This window comes from Tamandua tetradactyla, chromosome 5 (assembly GCF_023851605.1).
Source record: "Tamandua tetradactyla isolate mTamTet1 chromosome 5, mTamTet1.pri, whole genome shotgun sequence".
In the NCBI taxonomy this organism is placed as follows: domain Eukaryota; kingdom Metazoa; phylum Chordata; class Mammalia; order Pilosa; family Myrmecophagidae; genus Tamandua; species Tamandua tetradactyla.
In genome coordinates, this window is record NC_135331.1 from 154,318,849 (window position 1) to 154,340,605 (window position 21,757).

A 21,757-nucleotide genomic window follows, 5' to 3' on the forward strand; every position below is an offset into this window, starting at 1 on the left:
GTGCTCCCTTTAGTATTTCTTGCAGAGCTGGTCTCTTGGTCACATATTCTTTCAGTGACTTTTTGTCTGAGAATGTTTTAATTTCTCCCTCATTTTTGAAGGATAATTTTGCTGGATATAGGAGTCTTGGTTGGCAGTTTTTCTCTTTTAGTATTTTAAATATATCATCCCACTGTCTTCTAGCTTCCATGGTTTCTGCTGAGAAATCTACACATAGTCTTATTGGGGTCCCTTGTATGTGATGGATTGTTTTTCTCTTGCTGCTTTCAAGATCCTCTCTTTCTCATTGACCTCTGACATTCTAACTAGTAAATGTCTTGGAGAACGCCTATTTGGGTCTAATCTCTTTGGGGTGCACTGCACTTCTTGGATCTGTAATTTTAGGTCTTTCATAAGAGTTGGGAAATTTTCAGTGATAATTTCTTCCATTAGTTTTTCTCCTCCTTTTCCCTTCTCTTCTCCTTCTGGGACACCCACAACACGTATATTTGTGCGGTTCATATTGTCCTTGAGTTCCCTGATACCCTGTTCAAATTTTTCCATTCTTTTCCCTATAGTTTCTGTTTCTTTTTGGAATTCAGATGTTCCATCCTCCAAATCACTAATTCTATCTTCTGTCTCTTTAAATCTATCATTGTAGCTATCCATTATTTTTTCTATGTTTGCTACTTTATCCTTCACTTCCATAAGTTCTGCGATTTGTTTTTTCAGTTTTTCTATTTCTTCTTTATGTTCAGCCCATGTCCTCTTCATGTCCTCCCTCAATTTATCGATTTCATTTTTGAAGAGGTTTTCCATTTCTGTTCGTATATTCAGGATTAGTTGTCTCAGCTCTTGTATCTCATTTGAGCTATTGGTTTGTTCCTTTGACTGGGCCATATTCTCAATCTTTTGAGCGTGGACAGTTATCTTCTGCTGCTGGCGTCTGGGCATTTATTCAGATTTCCCTGGGTGTTGGACCCAGCAAGGTTGTAAGATTTTTCTGTGAAATCTCTGGGATCTGTTTTTCTTATCTTGCCCAGTACGTGGCGCACATGGCACACGTTTGTCTCAAGTGTTTGGAATGGTTCTCCCCCAGTCACCGATCTCCGTGGCCTGGGGATTTCGGATCCAATTCTCTCCGTTGGTTCAGGGGCCGCGCGTGGTGGGGGCGTCAGCTGCCGCGGCTTGAGGGGACCCTGTGGCTGGTTGCGGGCCGCAGCGGGCCTGGGGGATTCTCCACCGGACCAGGAAGCCTCCCGTGGTGGGGGGGCTTCCGTGGCTTGGATAGCCCTCCTATCTGAGACTCGTATCCGCGGACTCAAAGCAGAGACTCGAAGCTGCCCGCAAAAGAGGGGTGCCACCTACCTCGGCTTGGGAAACTTGCTTCTCCAATACTCTCAGCCGGCCCGGAAAGGGGGGAGGGAGTAGCTCGGACCACCGCAGCTGCCGCTGATCAGGAAATCGCACGCCGCTCGGGGGTCTCACTGCAGCCGAGTCTCGCAGTCAGTCTAGCCAGCCCAGACTTTGGATAGCCCTCTGATCCGGGACTCGTAGCCGCGGACTCAAAGCCGAGACTCGAAGCCGCCCGCAAAAGAAGGGCGCCGCCTGCCTCGGCTTGGGAAACTTGCTTCTCCGATACTCTCAGCCGGCCCGGGAAGGAGGGAGGGATTAGCTCGGACCGCCGCAGCTGCGGCCGCTTGGGGGTCTCGCCGCAGCCAAGCCTCGCAGTCAGACTTGCCAGCCCAGACTTTGGATAGCCCTCTGATCCGAGACTCGTAGTCGCGGACTCGAAGCCGAGACTCGCAGCCGCCCGCAAAAGTGTGGCGCCGGCCGCCTTGGCTGGGAAGCTTGTCTCTCCGAGTCTCTCAGCCAGCCCGGGAAGGAGGGGGGGATTAGCTCGGACTGCCGCAGCTGCGGCCGTTCGGGGGTCTTGCCGCAGCCAAGTCTCGCAATCAGACTTGCCAGCCCAGACTTTGGATAGCCCTCTGATCCGAGACTTGTAGTCGCGGACTTGAAGCCGAGACTCGAAGCCGCCCGCAAAAGTGTGGCGCCGGCCGCCTTGGCTGGGAAGCTTGTCTCTCCGAGTCTCTCAGCCAGCCTGGGAAGGAGGGAGGGATTAGCTCGGACCGCCGCAGCTGCGGCTGCTCGGGAAATCGCCCGCCGCTCGGGGATCTCACTCACCGCAGCCGAGTTTCGCAGTCAGACTAGCCAGCCCAGACTTGGTTACGCTGTGTGTCCATTCCCTGCTGTAGCCCCGGGAGCTGTTTTGTACTGTTTCTGTTCACCTATTAGTTGATTTGGAGTCGGAGGAACTAAGACGCATGTACCTTACTAAGACGCCATCTTGGATCCCCCCTATGCTTTTACTTTGATGTCATTGTGATATCTAGTCCACTGGCCCTGCTATTTTTTTTTTATCAGTCCATCAAATTTTTCCCTTATTTTGCTTCTCATCCAATTTAGGTTCGTGGGCTATTATTTCAGTATTGTTCTTTCTAAATCCTTAAATTCTCTTGCTCCCTGTATTTTTGAGGCTGGGTAAAACCCCAACCTAGATAAATCCAACTGTCCATATTTCCATGTCTACACTATCCAGTGGTAGATACCGCCACTAAAACTTTAGATTCAACAAACTAAACAGTGCCCAAAGTGTTAGTATGTGTTTCTGGTCAGTTTACTTTCTCTCCACTGTAGTCAAGGAGCAACTTGCCATTTCCACAGCTAAGCCCAATCCTGCTTCTGTGCTTTGAGTCTCATCTTTCTCTTCTTCTCAGCAACCCTCTCATTTGAGGGGCTTTTGAAAATTAGGCCTTTTTTTTTCTTTTTCTCTTCCCTCTGTGCAGATGAGTCACAGATTTACATCTCTGTCCAAGACCTCTCTCCGAGCTCCTGATCCGTGGATCAGATGATATATTTGACATCTACTCTAGAAATTTTAAAGACAACTCCAATGCAACATCTCTAAAACCAAACTCTTCTCTTGCAATCCTGAGCTGCTTCAACTGATCCCTATTCTGAGACTATCAAGTTGTATAAACCAGAAATTTGGAAGTCTTCCTGGGGACCTCCCTCTCTTCTACCTGTATCCAATCGATCACCAAGGAAGGCCTGTATGTTCTCCCTCTTAAATAGCTTTCAAACCCATTTACCTCTCCCAAACTCTACCCCCATGCTCTAGTTCAGGGTGCCAGTCCGTTACTCACCTGAACTACAACAGGTAAGTATGTTCTGCTCCAGTCCAGCCCAGTCTCCCTGGCTGCTTTTGGTCCTGTAGCCAGAATGACCTTTTCTTTGACTTCCCATTGTCTGTAGGATAACCTGGCCCAGAAGTCCTCCCGAGTAGATTCTGCTGCTTTGCTCTGTTTGTTTCCCTTATCCTCAGGGTTCCATCCATTAATGTTCCATAGGCACTTTGTAGAGGCCATGCTCCCTCCTAACATAAGATTGTAGCACTTAATGTGTCCTTGCCTGGACAACTTTTCTCTTCCCCCGCCCCACATCACCCCCCCACACTGGGGTAACTTGTTCTTATCCTTCAACCTTCATTTTAGGCACTACTCCTTCAGGGAGGCCAGATTATTTGATTGTACTGCTGACCTGCTAAATTGAATGTTCCACGAGGATTGCTACCAAGTCTGGTTTGCTCACCATTTTATCCCTAATGCCTACCTAGCATAATAACTGGCACAGACTGAATAAATATTTCTTGAGTGAAAGGATGAAGGACAGAATGAAGCAAAACCCATCATTTATAATTAAGCTCCTTTCTGCGAACCCTTCAGTCTTTCACTAAGCAAATTACTTTTTATTTAACCATTGCTATTAATTGTTAGCATTTATTTTAAAGGATGTATTACAAAGCGTTCTACAAAAATAAAATCAAGTTTTATTATAGTCCTTAATAGCCTGAGCACTTAGTCATTTTAATATATTATTTGGTTTGTATAAAAATTTTGACTACATTACTGAAGTGATTAGGATACTCTAGATAATTTAATAACAAAGACTGAATCAGAATAATCAGACATAATCTTACTACTATCATATTTTTTGGATGGTCTTTTTCTTTCTGGCATAAAGTAGTATATTTGAGAAACAAGAATCATTATGCTACTTGATTTTTTTTTAATATCCAAGTTATAATACCATTATGGTAATCTTAACTTGAAAACTACTTGCATATGTATTGGCTATCTAGGTAAGTGTTGATATAGATTTGAATTTTTAAATTTTAAATGCAGATGCCTAAAACTATGCAGCCTTCTTGGAATTTATATCTTAAAAGCACAGCAAACTCAGCCAAAATTTGTTTGGTGAAAAAGAGGCAATATAGTTTATCTGTGATCAAAAATATTGACTTTATAAACACAAACTTCAGTGATTTGTACTAAAGCAGTGCTTCACTGTGAGTAGGGCTTATGATGCTCTGAACAGCCTACTCTGCATTTGAGGTATTATTTGGTGTGGAAGGTTGAGGCTTGAAGGCATGAATAGTCCTGCTCCCTGAGACCTCATTCACTTTTTTTTTTTTTTGCATGGGCTGGGAATCAAACCTGGGTCTCTGGCATGGCAGGCAAGAACTCTGCCTGCTGAGCCACCGTGGCCGCCCATCCTCATTCATTTTTCACTCTGCTGAATGCTGAGAGGATCAAATGACTGCCCCCTCCCATCACTGGAAAGCGATCCGGCTGCTCAGTGGTCTGTAGCTTCCCACATTACACAAGAGGCCGAGCGGAGCCCCTGTTAGATTGAGGCACAGCTGCTTCAAGGGCAGTGTGTCCGGGACACCTGCCCATATAGAGATCAGGTGGAAGGAAATAGAGGGACATGTCTCCCTAGGAACTCGTAGACCAGACCTGTCCAATAGAACTATAATGTAAAACATATATATATAATAATTTTCTAGCAGCCAAGTTAAAAAAAAAAGGTAAAAAGAAACAGGTGAAATTAATTTTAACAGTATACTTTATTTAACCAAATATATCCAAACTATTATCATTCTAAGCTATCATCAGTATAAAAATACTGAGATTTTGCCATAATCCAGTGTGCATATTCCACTTACAGCACATCTTAGTTTGCACTAGCCATATTTCAAGTGTGCAGTAGCCGCACGTGGTGGTGGCTACTGTGTTGGCCAGTGCAACTCTTGGAAACCCTCCAAAGAGAGTGTCGGGGTAGCCTTGGTCACTCTCGCACTTACTTGTGAATTTTGAGGTGGCAATACTGCATCCATACAAGACCTTTCCCAATTTTAGAATGATGCACAAACCAGTATTCCCTCAAGAAATGTGGCTCCTGCTTTGTCGTTTTCCTACTAATTTGGGAAGCTTTGGGAAAGTACTTCTCCTATCTTTTCCATTTCCTAAATAATGGCTGGACATTACTCTAAGTTGTGTGGTTAGCTTGCTAATTTGGTTTAAATTATAGATGCCCAGGGAGCTGTTGGCAAGCATGTATCTGTTCCTCATCTTAATTTAGACATGGTTTCATTATAGTCTTTGATTCATATCCTCCTTGACATATAATTATTGACTTCATAAAGTGAGCCTGTCACTTCTCAGCTGTGCTCTCTGGCCATGGGTGTCTTAAATTTACACGGTGGAGGGTTTTTTGCAGATTGAAATCTGAGAGTTGTGTGGGAAGTGACTTTCAATTGCAATAATAACTTGTTGATTTGTAGGCCTTTATTTCTTGCCAAATGTCAGTATTTGTGTCTGCTTTAAAGGACTCCTAACATATTGGTTCCAAAATATTTGGAATCTTGTGCCAAGTGTTGTCTTAAATATTTAATATGTTGTTTTCTTTAAGCTTGAATATTTCAAGCCCAGCTGAATGATCCTGTGAAATTGTGCAGCATCAGAATTGTTTCAGGGCTGAGCTCTTTTATTCTTTGCCAAATTTCAGTTTACAGCTGCTCTTTCTCTGGCAAGATTTATTCTCTGTCAATAGATGTCTGAAATGCATGTACTGACTCAATAATAAGAATGTGAATTGTGGAACTCTATCTGGAAAATGAGTAAGGAAAAATTTTAAGGCAATTATTTGAATATATTCATCTGTTCTGTTACAAATGATTTCAAAATATATTTATTCAGCATTTATGGCAATATAAAAACGGAGAAATGAAGTTATGAGCCCTGTCCCAGTCAAGATGGTAAAGTGAGAAGCTTCAGGGCTCTGTTTCCCCACAGAAGCTTTGAATAACCAGCAAAAACTGGCAGAAACATCTTTCTCAAAGCTCAGAAAAACAACTAAAGGGCTATTATAGCAGGGCAAGCACCAAAAAAAAAAAAAAGACAGCTTAAAAGCAGTCGGACCACCTGGTGCCCTGGCCCACCCCTCTTCCTTACTCCCACTTGCTCTGCCTGAGCCAGGCTGTGCTCAGTGTGGATCTGTGGTCCCAGTTCTAGAGGAAGCAGAGTAACCCCTGTGCACATACTGGGAATATATATGTCTGGCCCAGTCTGTCTGGCCATGGCCTGAGGGACTTGCTACCCCAGAACTTGCCCTGCACATCTAAGGAGGCTCCCGGAGTTCTCCGTCCAACACTGGGGGAGAGCAGTCAAGTGACTGCCAGGGGCAAGGGAGATCTGGCTATAGGACTCACAGTGCATGCCCAAGATAAGGTACATGCACAGAAAGGAGCAGGGCGGCCCCTACCCTCCCTTCTGCTCTCTTTGGGTTTAGTTTGTTGTTTTTCTAGATCCTCCAGTTTGAATTTAGGTCTCTGATTTGAGACTTTTTTTTTTTTAATATAAGAATTTAGAGTGATAAATTTCACTCTCACCACTGCCCTTGTTGCATCCTGTAAGTTTTGCTATATTGTGTTTTAAGAAAACGCCTTTCACGGACTTGCAAATTTGCTTTTCCTTGGCTGGTGCTTTCCTTCCAAGTTCACCCCTCCTATCAAGGTCAGCCCAATGTGAATGCCCTTTGAAGCTGTGTTTCTTGATTCTGCACTGGTCCATAAATGCAGTATTTTAAATGTTTTGCATAGTTCTGAGAAAGTGTACTACTGTCTTGAAGACTCTTCTGCTTTTGTCCAAGGCACGATGTCCACTCTCAGAGCCTACTCCCGGCCATCTGAAGTAGCTGATCAGAGTCATGATGACCTTTTGGAACATGAGCTCTTGAATCTTGGGGAAGTAGGTCTTTAAAGTCCACTCTGGTGCCAGCAAGCTACACCAGAAGCTGGAGGGGAAGACTCCACTGCTGCCTGCCTATTGGCTGGAGGACAGGCAATGGTAGCCCCTGCGTGGAGAGTGAAATTCACTAGTAGTTACCACAGTTTACCATTTTCTTCTTGCTGCTCTTCCCCAGATGTTGCCCAGTGTTTTACTAGGCTCTGGAGTTCTGAAATAGTTAATCAGATAGTTCCTGCCTGTTTAATAGTTGTGGTGGAAGGACTGATTCCTGGAGCTTGGCACTCTGCCATCTTCCTACAATCCTTCTTTTTCTTTTCTTTTCCTTTGTTTCTTTTAATTTTTGTAAAGCAAGAGAAGGAATTACTTGATTGTGTTCTTCGTGATATCTGTCTCAAAATACCTGCTCTTTACCCTTCCATTTTCTTATTTGTAAAACAGAGATAATCAGAGAACCTCCTTATATAGTTGCCATGAAGATTAAATGAATTAATAGTTGTAAATCAGAAGAATGCTTATGGAGCCTATTAAATCCTGTGTTCGTTAAATATATATAAGTGTTATTTTGGGGGGAAGGATTTTTCAAAATCCATTCTAAAGCTTAATTTAGCTGTTGTAACATTTCTGCTACAATTCTAGAGTCTCATTTAAAAAAGAAAGATCTGTACTAATTAATCTCCATTCTAAGCTCTGCATGAAATTTGTAGAAAGATTATTCTTCTTAATGGGGTTTTTAATTACTGATTTTACATATACTTATAGCTGGAAACACTAGATAAATATTTGATGACAGTAACCATTTCAAAACTCATTGCTACTTTTTTTCTCACAATTCCACAATTTTAGGTTTTTACTTCTAGCTGCTCTAAGATACTGGAGACTAAAAGAAATATCAATTTAATAATTCAGCTATCATATTCATTTGTTAAACCCTACCTCCTCTGTATAACTACACTACTACCTTTGATCTTTCTATCCAACTCTTTAAGGGTATTTGGGCCATGGGCCATGCCCATTCTAACTCTTTCATGTTGAAAGGGGCTGTCAATAATAGGATAGAGAACTCATTGCTACATTTTAACCAAAAATAATCCTCCCACCTTTCCATGACAGCTCCTTATATTATCACCTTCTGTCAAGTTTTTTTTTCCATTTTTTCTGTAGTTCTGCTGCCCCCCCAGTCAAAAATGTCCAATAGATCTTTCTGACTGCCCTCTGGCATTTCGTGGGAAGCATTTGTTAGTTTTTTTTTACATTTTTATTGACAAAACAAAACAACATACAAACATGAACATTCGTAACATATGAATATTCCATACTTGGTGTACAATCAGTGGCTCACAATATCATCACATAGTTGTATATTCATCACCAGGATCATTTCTTAGAATATTTGTGTCACTCCAGGAAAAGAAATAAAAAGAAAAAACTCATATATACCATACTCTCATGGTCAGATTCATGTGTCAACTTGGCTAAGTGGTGGTACCTGTTTGTCTGGGTGGGCAAGTGCTGGCCTGTCTGTTGCTATGAGGACATTTCATAGAATTAAGTCATGATCACATCAGCTGCATCCACAGCTGATTCCATTTGTAATCCCCCAAAGGGAGCATCTTCTGCAATGAGTGATGCTTAATCTAATCACTGAAAGCCTTTTAAGGAGGATTCAGAAGAGACAGGGTCTCTTTTCCTGTTTCGGCCAGTGAGTCTCTCCTCTGGAGTTCCTCTAGACCCTCCATCAGAATTATCAGCTTCACAGCCTGCCCTACAGATTTTGGACTCTATATTCCCATGGTTATGTGAGATACTTTTATAAATTTTATATTTATGAATATTTCCTGTTGATTCTGTTTCTCTAGAGAACCCTAACTAATACAACTTGGTACCAGGAATGGTTCTTAAGAAACAGAATCTTAAAAATAGGTTTTTATGAATGGTTTTCTGCTCTGACTGGACTCAAAGGCACTAAGGACACTGATTCCCATAATCAGAATGACACTGCCAATCTGTGGAGTGAGTTGGCAAAACAGATAGTCAAAATATCACTATTTGATTCTTCTAATGCTTCACTTGTATGAAGCCAGGCTCTGGGGTATGTTTTTGACACCTTTACAGAGTTTTGTGGAAATAGGAGGTGTAGAGATGTTGGCTGCTTGTTCTTAGGTACACTGAATACATTAATGAGTGAAAGGAATGGGCTTAAGGCTTCAAGTAAGACGCTAACGCACTGTCTGACAGATGTAGAAGTTTCTATGAGAGTCCTGAAGAAAAATCTTATTTCCTGTAGCCGTAGACTTGAGATCTCTGAAACTCAGACTCAGAATCTTGTTAGAGTAGTAACTTTACAATGTAAATGGAAATCTCAGTCTTGCATGGTGTCTGCCATTAAAATGAGGGCATTGATTGGAAAGGAGTGGGACCCTAAAAAATGGGATGGTAACATACGGATTGATGATGTCGGTGGAGAGGTTGATACCCTAGTCTTCTCTAGATAACCCTGTAATAGTCTGCCCTGAGGACATAGCCACCCTACCTCCAGCCTGCCTTGAGGAGTTGGCCACCTGACCTCCTCCTGATGGGATCAGCCCTAGAGTAATTAATCCTGCTTCACCAGATGAAACTGCAAATGAATGCCGTGAAGCAAATGGCTTGGAAGACATTTCTAATTCTTTTCATGACCCACCCCCACCACCCCTCATTTCTTCCAGACCTATAACTAGACTAAAGTCCCAACAGGCCCCAAAAGGTGAGATACAAGGTGTTATACATGAGGAGGTACGTTATACTCCAAAAGAACTGTGTGAGTTTTCCAGTTTATATAGACAGAAATTGGGAATATGTGTGGCAATGGATTTTAAGGGTGTGGGATAATGGTGGGAGGAATATAAGGCTGGATCAGGCTGAATTTATTGATATGGGCCCACTAAGCAGAGATTCTGCATTTAGTGTTATAACTCAAGGGGTTAGAAAAGGTGTTAACAGTTTGTTTGGATGGTTGGTTGAAACATGGATCAAAAGGTGGCCGACCTTGCCTGAGGTTGAAATGCCAGAATTGCCTTAGTATAATGTAGATTAGGGGATCCAGAGGCTTAGAGAGATTAGAATATTAGATTGGATTTATCATGCAAAGCCTGCTCTTATACCCCAGGAATGTCCAGAGGATGTACCTTTTACCAGAACAGTGAGAAATAAATTTGTGGGACTAGCGCTATCATCCCTGAAGAGCTCTGTAGTTGCATGTGCTGGTTTAAAAGGATGTATGCCCCCTAGAAAAGCCATGTTTTAATAAAAATCCCATTTCATAAAGGTAGAATAATTCTTATTCAATACTGTATGTTTGAAACTGTAATCAGATCATCTCCCTGGGTGATGTGATTTAGTCAAGAGTGGTTGTTAAACTGGATTCGGTGATGACATGTCCACCCATTTGGGTGGGTCTTGATTGGTTTATTGGAGTCCTATAAAAGAGGAAATGTTTTAGAGAATGGGAGATTCAGAGAGAGCAGAGAATGCTGCAGCACCATGAAGCAGAGAGTCCATGAGCCAGTGACCTTTAGAGATGAAGAAGGAAAATGCCTCCCGGGGAGCTTCATGAAACCGGAAGCCAGGAGAGAAAGCTAGCAGATGATGCCATGTTCACCATGTGCCCTTCCAGCTGAGAGAGAAACTCTGACTGTGCTCACCATGTGCCCTTCCACTTAAGAGAGAAACTATGAACTTTATAGAACCAAGGTATCTTTCCCTGGATGCCTTTGATTGGACATTTCTATAGACTTGCTTTAATTGGGACTTTTTTTGGCCTTAGAACTATAAATTAGAAACTTATTAAATTCCCCATTTTAAAAGCCATTCTGAAGATCTATGATTTTTGTGGTGTGGAAATCTAACTGACTGAGACAAGCCTTTTGGAAAAGAAGCAGGATGTGCTGAAGAATGAGGAACTACAGTGCAGGGAGAAAATTATTTCAGTTATTATTTCATTTGAAAATAAATTGTCTGTATTTATATATAAAAAAAGCCATTCTGTTTCTGGTATATTGCATTCCAACAGCTAGCAAACTAGAACATTGCCTTTCTCTGTAGCTCAGATATTACTGTGGGAACTGCTGTCACTGAGCTGAAATCCTTAAACACAATGGGGATGACTGGATCCTGAGTTGTCAGAAGCCAAGTGGCAGCACTTAATCGCCAAAGACAGGGTAGATGTGGCTATCATAATAGACAGTAAAACTCAAAGCAGGAGTCAAAATAATCTGACTTGCAGATATCTGTGACGTTGTCTAGGAAATCATAGGGTACCTAGAAATACAATAGAAGGGCAGTCTACTAAATTCTTGTTTGAGCTGTATAAACAAAAGAGTTCTAGGTCAAATGACCAGAAGTCTAACCTGAATTACAAAAATAGAGTCACGGCTCCTGAATCAATTTCCAGACTTGAGACAGTTTATAGACCCAGGGCCCCTTGAATGAAGGGGAGGCCAGGTCCCTTTGGGGGCGAGCCCTGTTACACTGCCACAGATTTATACTGTTAATCTTCCTCCAAGCCTTTCACCAATGGCCTTTTACCAGGGTATTGTACATTGGGGAAAAGGAAATGATCAGATATTCGGGGATTATTAGACATTTGTTCAGAAGTGACATTAATTCCAGGGGACCCAGAACATCACTCTGGTCCACCAATCAGAGTGGGGGCTTATGGAGGCCAGGTGATCAATGCAGTTTTAGCTCAGGTCAGACTCACAGTGGGTCCAGTGGGCCCCCAGGCTCATTCCATAGTTATTTCCCTAGCTCCAGAATGTATAATTGGAATAGACATACTGAGCAACTGGCAGAATCCCCACATTGGCTCTCTAACTCGTGCAGTGAGGGCTATTGTGGAGGGAAAGGCCAAGTGGAAGTCACTAGAACTGCCCTTACCTAGTGAAATAGTAAATCAGAAGCAATAATGGATTCCTGGAGGAATTGCAGAGATACTGCCACTCTTAAGGACTTGAAGGCTGCAGGGGTGATGATTCCCACCACATCCCTGTTCAACTCTCCTATTTGGCCTGTGCAGAAAACAGATGGGTCTTGGAGGATGACAGTGGATTATCATAAGCTCAACCAGGTGGTGACTCCAATTGTAGCTGCTATTCCAGATGTGGTGTCATTGCTTGAGCAAATCGATATATCCCCTCGTACCTGGTATGCAACTATTGATCTGGCAAATGCTTTTTTCTCAATAGCTGTTAGTAAGGACCACCAGAAACAGTTTGCTTTCAGCTGGCAGGGTCAGCAATATACTTTCACAGGCCTACCTCAGGGGTATAGCAACTCTCCAGCCCTATGTCATAATTTTGTCTGGAGGGACCTTGATCATTTCACCTCCCACAAGACATCACACTGGTCCATTATATTATTGATATCATGTTGATTCAACCTAGTGAGCAAGAAGTAGCAACTGCTCTAGACTTACTGGTAAGACATTTGTATGTCAAAGGATGGGGGATAAATCCAACAAAAATACAGCGGACTTCAACCTCAGTGAAATTTCTAGGTGTCCAGTGGTATGGGGCATGTTGAGATATCCCTTCTAAGGTGAAAGATAAGTTGCTGCATCTGGCCCCTCCTATGACCAAAAAAGAGTCACAACACCTAGTTGGTCTCTTTGGATTTTGGCAACAACATATTCCTCATTTGGGTGTGCTACTCTGGCCCATTTATTGAGTGACCAGAAAAGATGCTAATTTTGAGTGGGGACCTGAACAAGAGGAGTCTCTGTGACTGGTCCAGGCTGCTGTACAAGCTGCTCTGCCACTTGGGCCATATGATCCAGCAGATCCAATGGTGCTGGAAGTGTCAGTGGCAAATAGAGATACTGTTTGGAGCCTTTGGCAGGCCCCTATAGCAGAATCACAATGCAGACCCTTAGGATTTTGGAGCAAAGCCTTACCATCTGCTGCAGATAACTACTCTCCTTTTGAGAAGCAGCTTTTGGCCTACTACTGGGCCTTAGTAGAGACTGAACGCTTAACCTTGGGCTACCAAGTTACCATGAGACCTGAGTTGCCTATCATGATCTGGGTGTTGTCTACCCACCAAGCCATAAAGTTGGGCATGCACAGCAGCACTCTATCATAAAATGGAAATGGTATGTTTAAGATAGGGCCAGAGCAGGTTCTGAAGGCACAAGTAAGTTACATGAGGAAGTGGCCCAAATGCCCATGGTTTCCACCCCTGCCACATTACCTTCTCTTTTGAAGATCAAAGTTATACCCTCTTGGGGAGTTCTTTTCAGCGAATTGACTGAGGAAGAGAAAACCCAGGCCTGGTTTACAGATGGTTGAGCACGATATGCAGGTACCACCCAAAAGTAGACAGCTGTAGCACTACAGCCCTTTCCTGGGGTGTCCTTGAAGGATACTGGTGAGGGAGAATCCTCCCAGGGGGCAGATCTTTGAGCAGTGCACCTGGTTGTTCATTTTGCTTAGAAGGAGAACTGGCCAGAGGTGCATTTGTATACTGACTCATTGGCTGTTGCTAATGGTTTGACTGGATGGTCAGGGTCTTGGAAAGACCATAACTGGAAAATTGGTGACAGAGAGGTCTGGAGAAGAGGTATGTGGATAGACCTTTCTGAGTGGGCTAAAGACATGAACATATTTGTGTCCCATGTGAATGCTTACCAGAGAGTGACTTTAGCAGAGGAAGGTTTTAATAATCAAGTGGAAAAGATGACCCGTTCTGTGGATACCAGTCAGCCTCTTTCCCTAGCAACTCCCATCATTGCCCAATGGGCTCATGAGCAAAGTGGTAATGGTGGTAGGAATGGAGGTTATGTATGGGCTCAGCAACATGGACTTCCACTCACCAAGGCTGACCTGGCTACAGCCACTGCTGTATACCCAGTCTGCCAGCAGCAGAGACCCACAGTCAGCCCCTTATATGGCACCATTCCCCAAGGTGACCAGCTGGCTGCATGCTGGCAGGTTGATTACATTGGACCACTCCTTTCATGGAAGGGGCAACAATTTGTTCTAACTGGAATAGACACATACTCTGGATATGGGTTTGCTTTCCCTGCATGCAATGCTTCTGCCAAAGCTACCATCCGTGGGCTTACAAAATACCTTATCCATCATCCTGCTTTTCCACATGGCATTGTTTCTGATCAAGGAACACACTTCATAGCAAATGAAGTGCAGGAATGAGCACATGCTTATGGAAATCTCTGCTCTTACCATGTTCCCCATCATCCAGAAGCAGTTGGATTGATAGAATGATGGAATGGCCTTTTAAAAACTCAATTAGGTGCCAACTAGGTGGCCATACCTTGAAGGGCTGGGGTAATGTTCTCCAGGAAGCTATATATGCTCTGAATCAGTGTCCATTGTATGGTGCTGTTTCTCCCATAGCCAGGGTCCATGGAAACAGGAACCAAGGGGTGGAAATGGGAGTGGTACCACTGACTATTACCCCTAGTGATCCACTAGGAAAATTTTTGCTTCCTGTTCCTGCGACCCTGAACTCTACTGGTCTACAGGTTTTAGTTCCAAAAGGGGGAGTGCTTCCACTAGGAGAAACAACAATGATTCCATTGAACTGGAATCTAAGATGGCCACCTGGTCACTTTGGGCTACTCATGCCCCAAGATCAACAAGCCAAGAAAGGGATTACATTATTGTCTGGGGTGATTGACCCTGACTCTCAGGGGGAAATAGGACTATAACTACGCAATGTTTTTTTAAAGAAGAGTTTTCCTGGAATATAGGAGATCCCTTAGGGCGTCTTTTAGTACTACCATGCCCTGTGATTAAAATCAGTGGAAAACTGCAACAACCCAATCCAGGCAGGACTACCAATGGCTCTGAAACTTCAAGAATGAAAGTTTGGGTCACCCCACCAGGCAAAGAACCACAGCCAGCTGAAGTGCTTGCAGAGGGTAGAGGGAACATGGAATGGGTAGTGGAAGAAGGTAGTGATAAATATGAGCTACGACCATGTGATCAGTTACAGAAACAAGGGCTGTAATGCTCTTTTGTTCCTGTTATATTATTTAAGTTGTAAGATATCAAGTTTAAGAATGAATATTACCCAAGGACTTGTACACTATTCTGGAGAGATTAATGTGTTTCCAGTTATATGCAGGACAGTTGAGTATTGTTAGGTGAAAGAAAAAATGTGTGTTTTATTGTTTTTTATTTAGCAATTAGGTACGGTTTAAGGTGATGTGTATAGCTGCCAATTGACAAGCGGTGGACTGTCATGGTCAGGTTCATGTGTCAACTTGGCCAAGTGGTGGTACCTGTTTATCTGGTTGGGCAAGTGCTGGCTTGTCTGTTACTATGCGGACATTTCACAGAATTAAATCATTACATCAGCTGCATCCACAGCTGATTCCATTTGTAATCCCCCAAGGGGAGCATCTTCTGCAATGAGTGATGCTTAATCTAATCATTGAAAGCCTTTTAAGGAGGATTCAGAAGAGACAGTATCTCTTTTCCTGTTTTGGCTGGTGAGTTTCTCCTGTGGATTTCCTCCAGACCCTCCATCAGAATCATCAGCTTCACAGCCTGCCCTTCAGATTTTGGACTCTACGTTCCCGTGGTTACATGAGACACTTTTATAAATTTTATATTTATGAATATTTCCTGTTGATTCTACCTCTCTAGAGAACCTAACTCGTACACCATACTCCTTACCCCTCCCTCTCATTGACCACTAGTATTTCCATCTGCCCAAAATATTAAAAATATGGAACGCTTCACGAATTTGCATGTTATCCTTGTGCAGGGGCCATACTAATCTTCTCATTATCGTTCCAATTTTAAAATATGGGCCACCGAAGCAAGCAGAGCATTTGGTTAATTTTAAGATGATGATTTTAGCAGCAACTGGCAACACAAACTGGGCAGAGACCTGTCAAAGAAATCATCTGTGCAGCCTGGGCTGGTGGCATCTCCTTGGCTCCCCAGAGCAGCTCTTTCACATCCAGAGGGAGGAGTGGGATTCAGGAATTGTCTGTATAGGAGAGACAATGGCTCATCATCCCTTTGGTATCTTTACTCATTTGACAAGAGTCTGGTGACCGGGAGGAGATAATTGAGTATCCTGCCGCCTGAAGGTTTGCATTCTCATCCTGGGAGTACCTTGTTACCCGCAGTTCACCCCATCTTGGTCACTTTCAATTGGAAGATCTTAGCACTCTATGGGAATTTTCACTGATCTAAGCTGGAATTGTCCATACCTGTCCATAAATTCAATTTGCATTTCTTGTTTATGACATGAACTTTTATATTATTTTAGGAACATCTAGCAGTTCCCCTAGTAATTTCAAAAGGACATAAGGATAAGTATTTTAGAATGGGATGGAGAAGGCAGGTCTAAGTTTTGCAATGGGTAAGTTTACCCATTTCACTAAAAGGAACAGAAAATAAAATTGAGTAGTCATTCATAAATCTAGCACATTGATCACATATAGACATTGAAGATGATGTCTTCATGATGATACGGATGTATTTTGCTTTCAGCTTTAATTTTTTTTTTTCATTTACAATGGTATCTCCTTGAGTTTCTTCTTGTCATGCATAATAAAGCTTATTAACAACATGCTTTGATGGCTCAGTTGCCTTTGACATCGAATGGTGGCTGACAGCCATTTTCCCTAACCACCATTGGCTCAGTTTTCTTCTAGTCACTAATGGAGTTTTGTGTTCTTGTTGGGAGACATGGTAACTTCATGTATCTCTGGTGAATCATCCGTATGTAATAGATTCAATAGAGGATGAGTACATGACAGTGATCAGTTATAAACCTGTCCTAACCCCATTCAGGTGGTTAGAAAACTGGGAAAGGAATCAGTTAGAGGAGGAAGTTCCAGAGAAGAGGAAGAGAAAAACCCTTACAGACACACACACAGAAAGAAGGCATTGCACTCAGGGCTGTACACACACTGAGGGGACAGGCACCACACAAAACAGGCTCACAGCTCCACAGACACAGATAGGCACCATACAAACACTGATTCGGAAAGAGATGTACTGGTAGGAGAGAGAGACAGACCCTATAAGTATGAGGGGGAGAGAGAATCAGAGAAAAGGAGAGCAAGAGACTAGAGAGAGAGAAAAAGGGCCTGAGGGTCTTTACTGCAGAGATGGTGTGCTGGAATCCCACTCCCTGTGCCCATGTTATAGGAGGGAGCATTGGAGCAGCCAGGGCTGGTGGGGGGAAGATGGCTGACTTGGTTGCTCTCCTTTGCAGTATTCAAGAAATGCTGACGGGCCAGAGGCTCTGCCACTCGGAATCTCACAACCACAGCGTTCTGGCAGCGCTGAATCAGCAGAGAAGCGATGGCATCCTCTGCGATGTCACCCTGATTGCCGAGGAACAGAAATTCCATGCTCACAAGGCAGTCCTAGCAGCCTGCAGTGACTATTTCCGGGTAAGGCAAAGTATTTTTGTTTAATTTATTTTTTTTCTGTGCTTCTCTTAGTAAACAAAGAATAGCCAAGTTTCCTGAACTGTTGCTCAGTGATCACCAATTTAATGGTAGTCTCCAGGGTTGTGAATGTTGAAGGCTGGTGTTCTTTCCTGGACAGGATAAGATTTGGGCCCTGCTGGGATCCCACTCCCCGGGCTGCAAACCTCTTCCTTTGCATCTAAGCCGAGGGGCATTTGACACCTTACCACCACCTCCCCCACCCCTAGAAAAAAATGTGGTCTTTTAGGGCTCCGCAGTAGAGGTGCAGAAAGTTTCTGTAAAATAACTGGTCCCAGATACCTGTATTTCTGATTTTTTATTTGCTATGCATCCCATTTAATTGTTTTCTAAATCTTTGCTCTCACAATTGGTCTAAAGGATCTTTGAGTTTGACACAGGGGTATCTGCAGCTGAAGAAGTCGTTGTGTTGTCTTGCTCAGTAGAACTTTGGAGTCTGATTTCCAATGGCTAATAATATGCGGTCTTGTGACTGTTTTCTTGATGATGAAAGTGTACATTAAGGCTATAGCTATATAAGTACCATTTGTTTTGTACTTTGTTTCAGGTGGTGGACAAAGTGCTTTATATGTTTATCTCAGTTCTCACAATGACCTATTACACAGAACCGTGCCTTGTTAAAAGTGGTCATTTTGCAGATAAGAAAACTGAATCTCAGAGGTTAATTTGCCCAAAGTCACACAGTTGGGTGGCAGATTTGGAATTGAAATCCAAGTCTGACTCTTAAATGCCATGCTGTTTCCCCTCTTCAAACAATTTTTTTGAAGTATTAATTATGGAACATATATTATTTTAATTCTTAATTTCCTTTTCAATGTTATTTCAGCAAACTAGTGATCAGGTAATAATCATGAAACATGGCCTGCGGTCTCTAAATAAATTGGAATTTAAGTTTAATTATGACTTTAAAAAAATATGTATTTCTTTGCCTCAAAATTATATAGAAACCAACTCTGGCCCTCGAGCAATGACTTGGTTCGAACTGGACATTTCTAGTAATCTTGTGTTCAGTGTTTAAGAGACAACATCAATTGCCAACTGGCAGTATAGGGAACTCACCAAGATGCCAAATCATAAAATAAAGCTTTTTTAAAAAGTTTTTTTAAATGCGATGAAACCCAGTAATGTAAAGGATAAAGAGGTAATTGCTTGAAATGTCTGTTTCTAAAATAAGAAAGTATTTCATTCTAAACTGCTGAAATGAAAGCCGAATATCTGTTAAGTGACCTTTTAGTTCCATTAATATGATACACTTTATATACCTTCACACTGTCAGGTATTAATCTTCCAGAAAGATTGCTATCCCAAGAATTTTTGAAAATACTTAGGATTGTGTGTGCACATTATATGATATGAGTGTTCTTGTTGACCATAATATAGCTTTCTTGGTGCTTAGCTTCTCCTAGGTTTCTGCCCGTTGCCTTTTTTTTACCCCATGGGCAGGCACCAGGAATCGAACCCGGGTCTCCAGCATGGCAGGCAAGAACTCCGTCTGTTGAGCCACCATGGCCTGCCCCCTGCCCATTGGCTTTTGCAATGAATATTTAGAAACAGTTTGGTTTTTGTGCACATGCATAGGTGAGAGGGAGGGCGCACACACATGGGAGCATTTCCCTTGTTGGCATTAACAGTGTTTGCCCCTGCTCCTGGTCTTCCATCCCTTCTGCCACAGTACCCCGCATGTTCTGGCAGGTCATGCACAGAATGCCTCTGTTTTATTTTGCTAAAGCTGGCAAAGTACAATATACCAGAAATGGGTTGGCCTTTACAATGGAAATCTAGTAACTTAAAAATTTTCCATTCTGAAACTGGGAAAATTAAGGCATCAGAGGAGGAGACCTGGGCTCCTCTGACACATGGCCAGGCACATGGCGAGGTCTTTTGGTCTCTCCCTTCTCCCCCTAGTTTCATTGCTTTCAGCTTCTGGCTGCTTCATCTGTGGCTTTCCTTCTGAGCTTCTGTATGTGTGTTTCTTTTAGCTTCTCTGGGGCTTTTTTCTGTGTCTTTTCTGTTTCTTATCCTCTTATAAAGGACTCTAGTAAGGCTGAAGACCAACCCTGAATGAAGTGGGTCACATCTCTATTGAAACAACCTAATCCGAAGTGTCCACCTACAATAAATATGTCTATAGCCGCAGGAGTGAATTAAAAGAACATGTTTTTTTTTTTCTGGGGTACATACATAGCCATCTGTATAATTCTTATGTTATAAAACCCATAAAGAAAGCTTTATTATTCCCATTTTGCAGGTGAGGAAACTAAGGGCAATATGTTTACATAACTTGTCCAGGTTCTGCCAGCTATTAAGAAGAGGTGATTTTAATACATCTGTCTCCCTCAGTATTAAACATTTTTTTTTCTAAACTGTTAAGCCATGTGGCTTGTTGGTAGATTCATACGCAGTTTCTTTGATCTCATGCCTTGCTTATGAGATGAAAAATCATGGATATTGTACTGATCATTCAGATGGAAAAAGCAAAACACATTTGGAGTGGTTGGCACTTAACTCTTCTCTAGGCACTGTGCTAAGTGCTGAAGTTACAATATTTAACCAGGCATAGACTGAACCCTTGCAGAGCTTATAGTATAGATATTATGCTGGAAGAAATTTTTGCTGTGTACTCTATCTTTGGTTAACTTTTGTTACATAAACCACACTAAACCTTAGAGGCTGGATTATTCTGGTTTGACCAGCTCAGCTGATCTATGCTGGATTCATCTTGTTTCAGTGGTGGCTGGAGTTGGCTGGTGTGAGGGGGGAAACTGAACCATGTGCTTCCATTAACTAAGTACAGGACTGTACTTAGATTCTAAGAAGAGCAGGAGGGCTAGCCTTAATGCACAGGTGCTTTGCAAGCCTCTGCTTGTCACATTTACTAATGTCCCAAGTCAGATGAATCACATGGCTAAGCCCAGAGTCAGTGAGTTGGTTTGGGGTTGTATTACCAAAATGCATGGATACAGGGACAAAAATAATGTGTGACCATTTTTCAAACTAACGTTGCCCACAATTGTCAGGAATCTGAGATTTACTCTTCTTACAAGCTAAAAGTTAGCCTGCTCAGTGTCATGGATGCTGGTAGAAGGCATGAAACTCCTAGGTCAGAGACAAAAGACAGTTTATTACTCAGAGCAATAGCAGTAGCTGAGTCTTATCATTTTTGTACCTGCTCTCTGAGCCCCAGCTCCCTCAGGGTGACATGAAGAAGGCCAGGGGACACCTGTGCATGCAGTGAGTTGTATTACAGGAGAGGAACATTGCATTCCGGGAACTTGAATATTTTATAATAGGCAGTAAATATACCTGGCCCTTGCTCAGGAGGAAGACTTTATCTCTTCCTTTCAGGACTGTAAGCCAACTTGACCTTTGCTCTGCTGGGAGAGGTTAGCTTTGTCTTCCGAGGTTGTTTACTATAGAAACATTCTTTAAAAGAGTGTCTGGAACAAAGGGCAGTCATGGCTTCATCCACAATGCAAGCAAAAACAAAGGAGACCCATAAAGGATCATCTCCCAACAGCCACATGTCCTAAACTAGAGTTATATATGTCTGCCTTGTCTCATACTCTACCAGTGGAAAAAGACCTGAAACAGGATCATGTCTTAGTAATTTTGTATCTCTCATAACACTTACATTGTTGCCTTGTACTCAGTAGGGGATTAATAAATATTTATCTAAAAATATTTAGTCTTATTCACATAATATTCAGTCCATCCATGGTATATTATTAACGGCTCTTGGTATAATTAGTTGTGCATTGATAGCCCTAATCAATTTGGAAACATTTTCATTGCTCCAAAAAGAAAAATCCCATATCCTTTATACCCCAACCCATTATTGACACTTAGCATTGGTGTGGTACCTTTTGTTACAATTGATGAAAGAATATTATATTATTAACTGTAGTCCATAGTTTGCATTAGATATATTTTTTTCATTTACACCCTATTGTTAACATCTTGTAATAGTGATGTACATTTGTTCTAGTTCATGGAAGAACTTTCTTATGCTAGTACAATTAATCACAGTCATCATCCACGATGGGTTTCACTATGTTGTATAATTCCATGTTTTATCCCCTAAGCTTTCCTTCTAGTGACATACACGACTCTGAACTTCCCCTTTCAACCACAATCATGCATGTGATTCGGCACT

At 42.4% G+C, this 21,757-nt stretch overlaps 1 protein-coding gene and 1 non-coding gene across 5 annotated transcripts in view; one reads left to right on the forward strand and one right to left on the reverse strand.

The window, feature by feature from the left end:
* Positions 1-21,757, forward strand: part of KLHL32 (kelch like family member 32) — a 277,053-nt gene that overhangs the window by 71,002 nt on the left and 184,294 nt on the right. For all 4 annotated transcript variants that reach the window (XR_013176298.1, XM_077162441.1, XM_077162445.1 and 1 more), the window contains exon 3: positions 17,367-17,547. Coding sequence is in view for 3 of the 4 variants with exons in the window: in XM_077162441.1 (XP_077018556.1) it covers positions 17,367-17,547 (181 nt within the window). In the remaining variant the exon portion in view is untranslated. The remainder of the gene's footprint in view (positions 1-17,366; positions 17,548-21,757) is intronic.
* LOC143685344 (U6 spliceosomal RNA) lies at positions 15,855-15,959 on the reverse strand. The gene has a single exon (XR_013176589.1). It is a non-coding gene; the product is annotated as a U6 spliceosomal RNA (small nuclear RNA).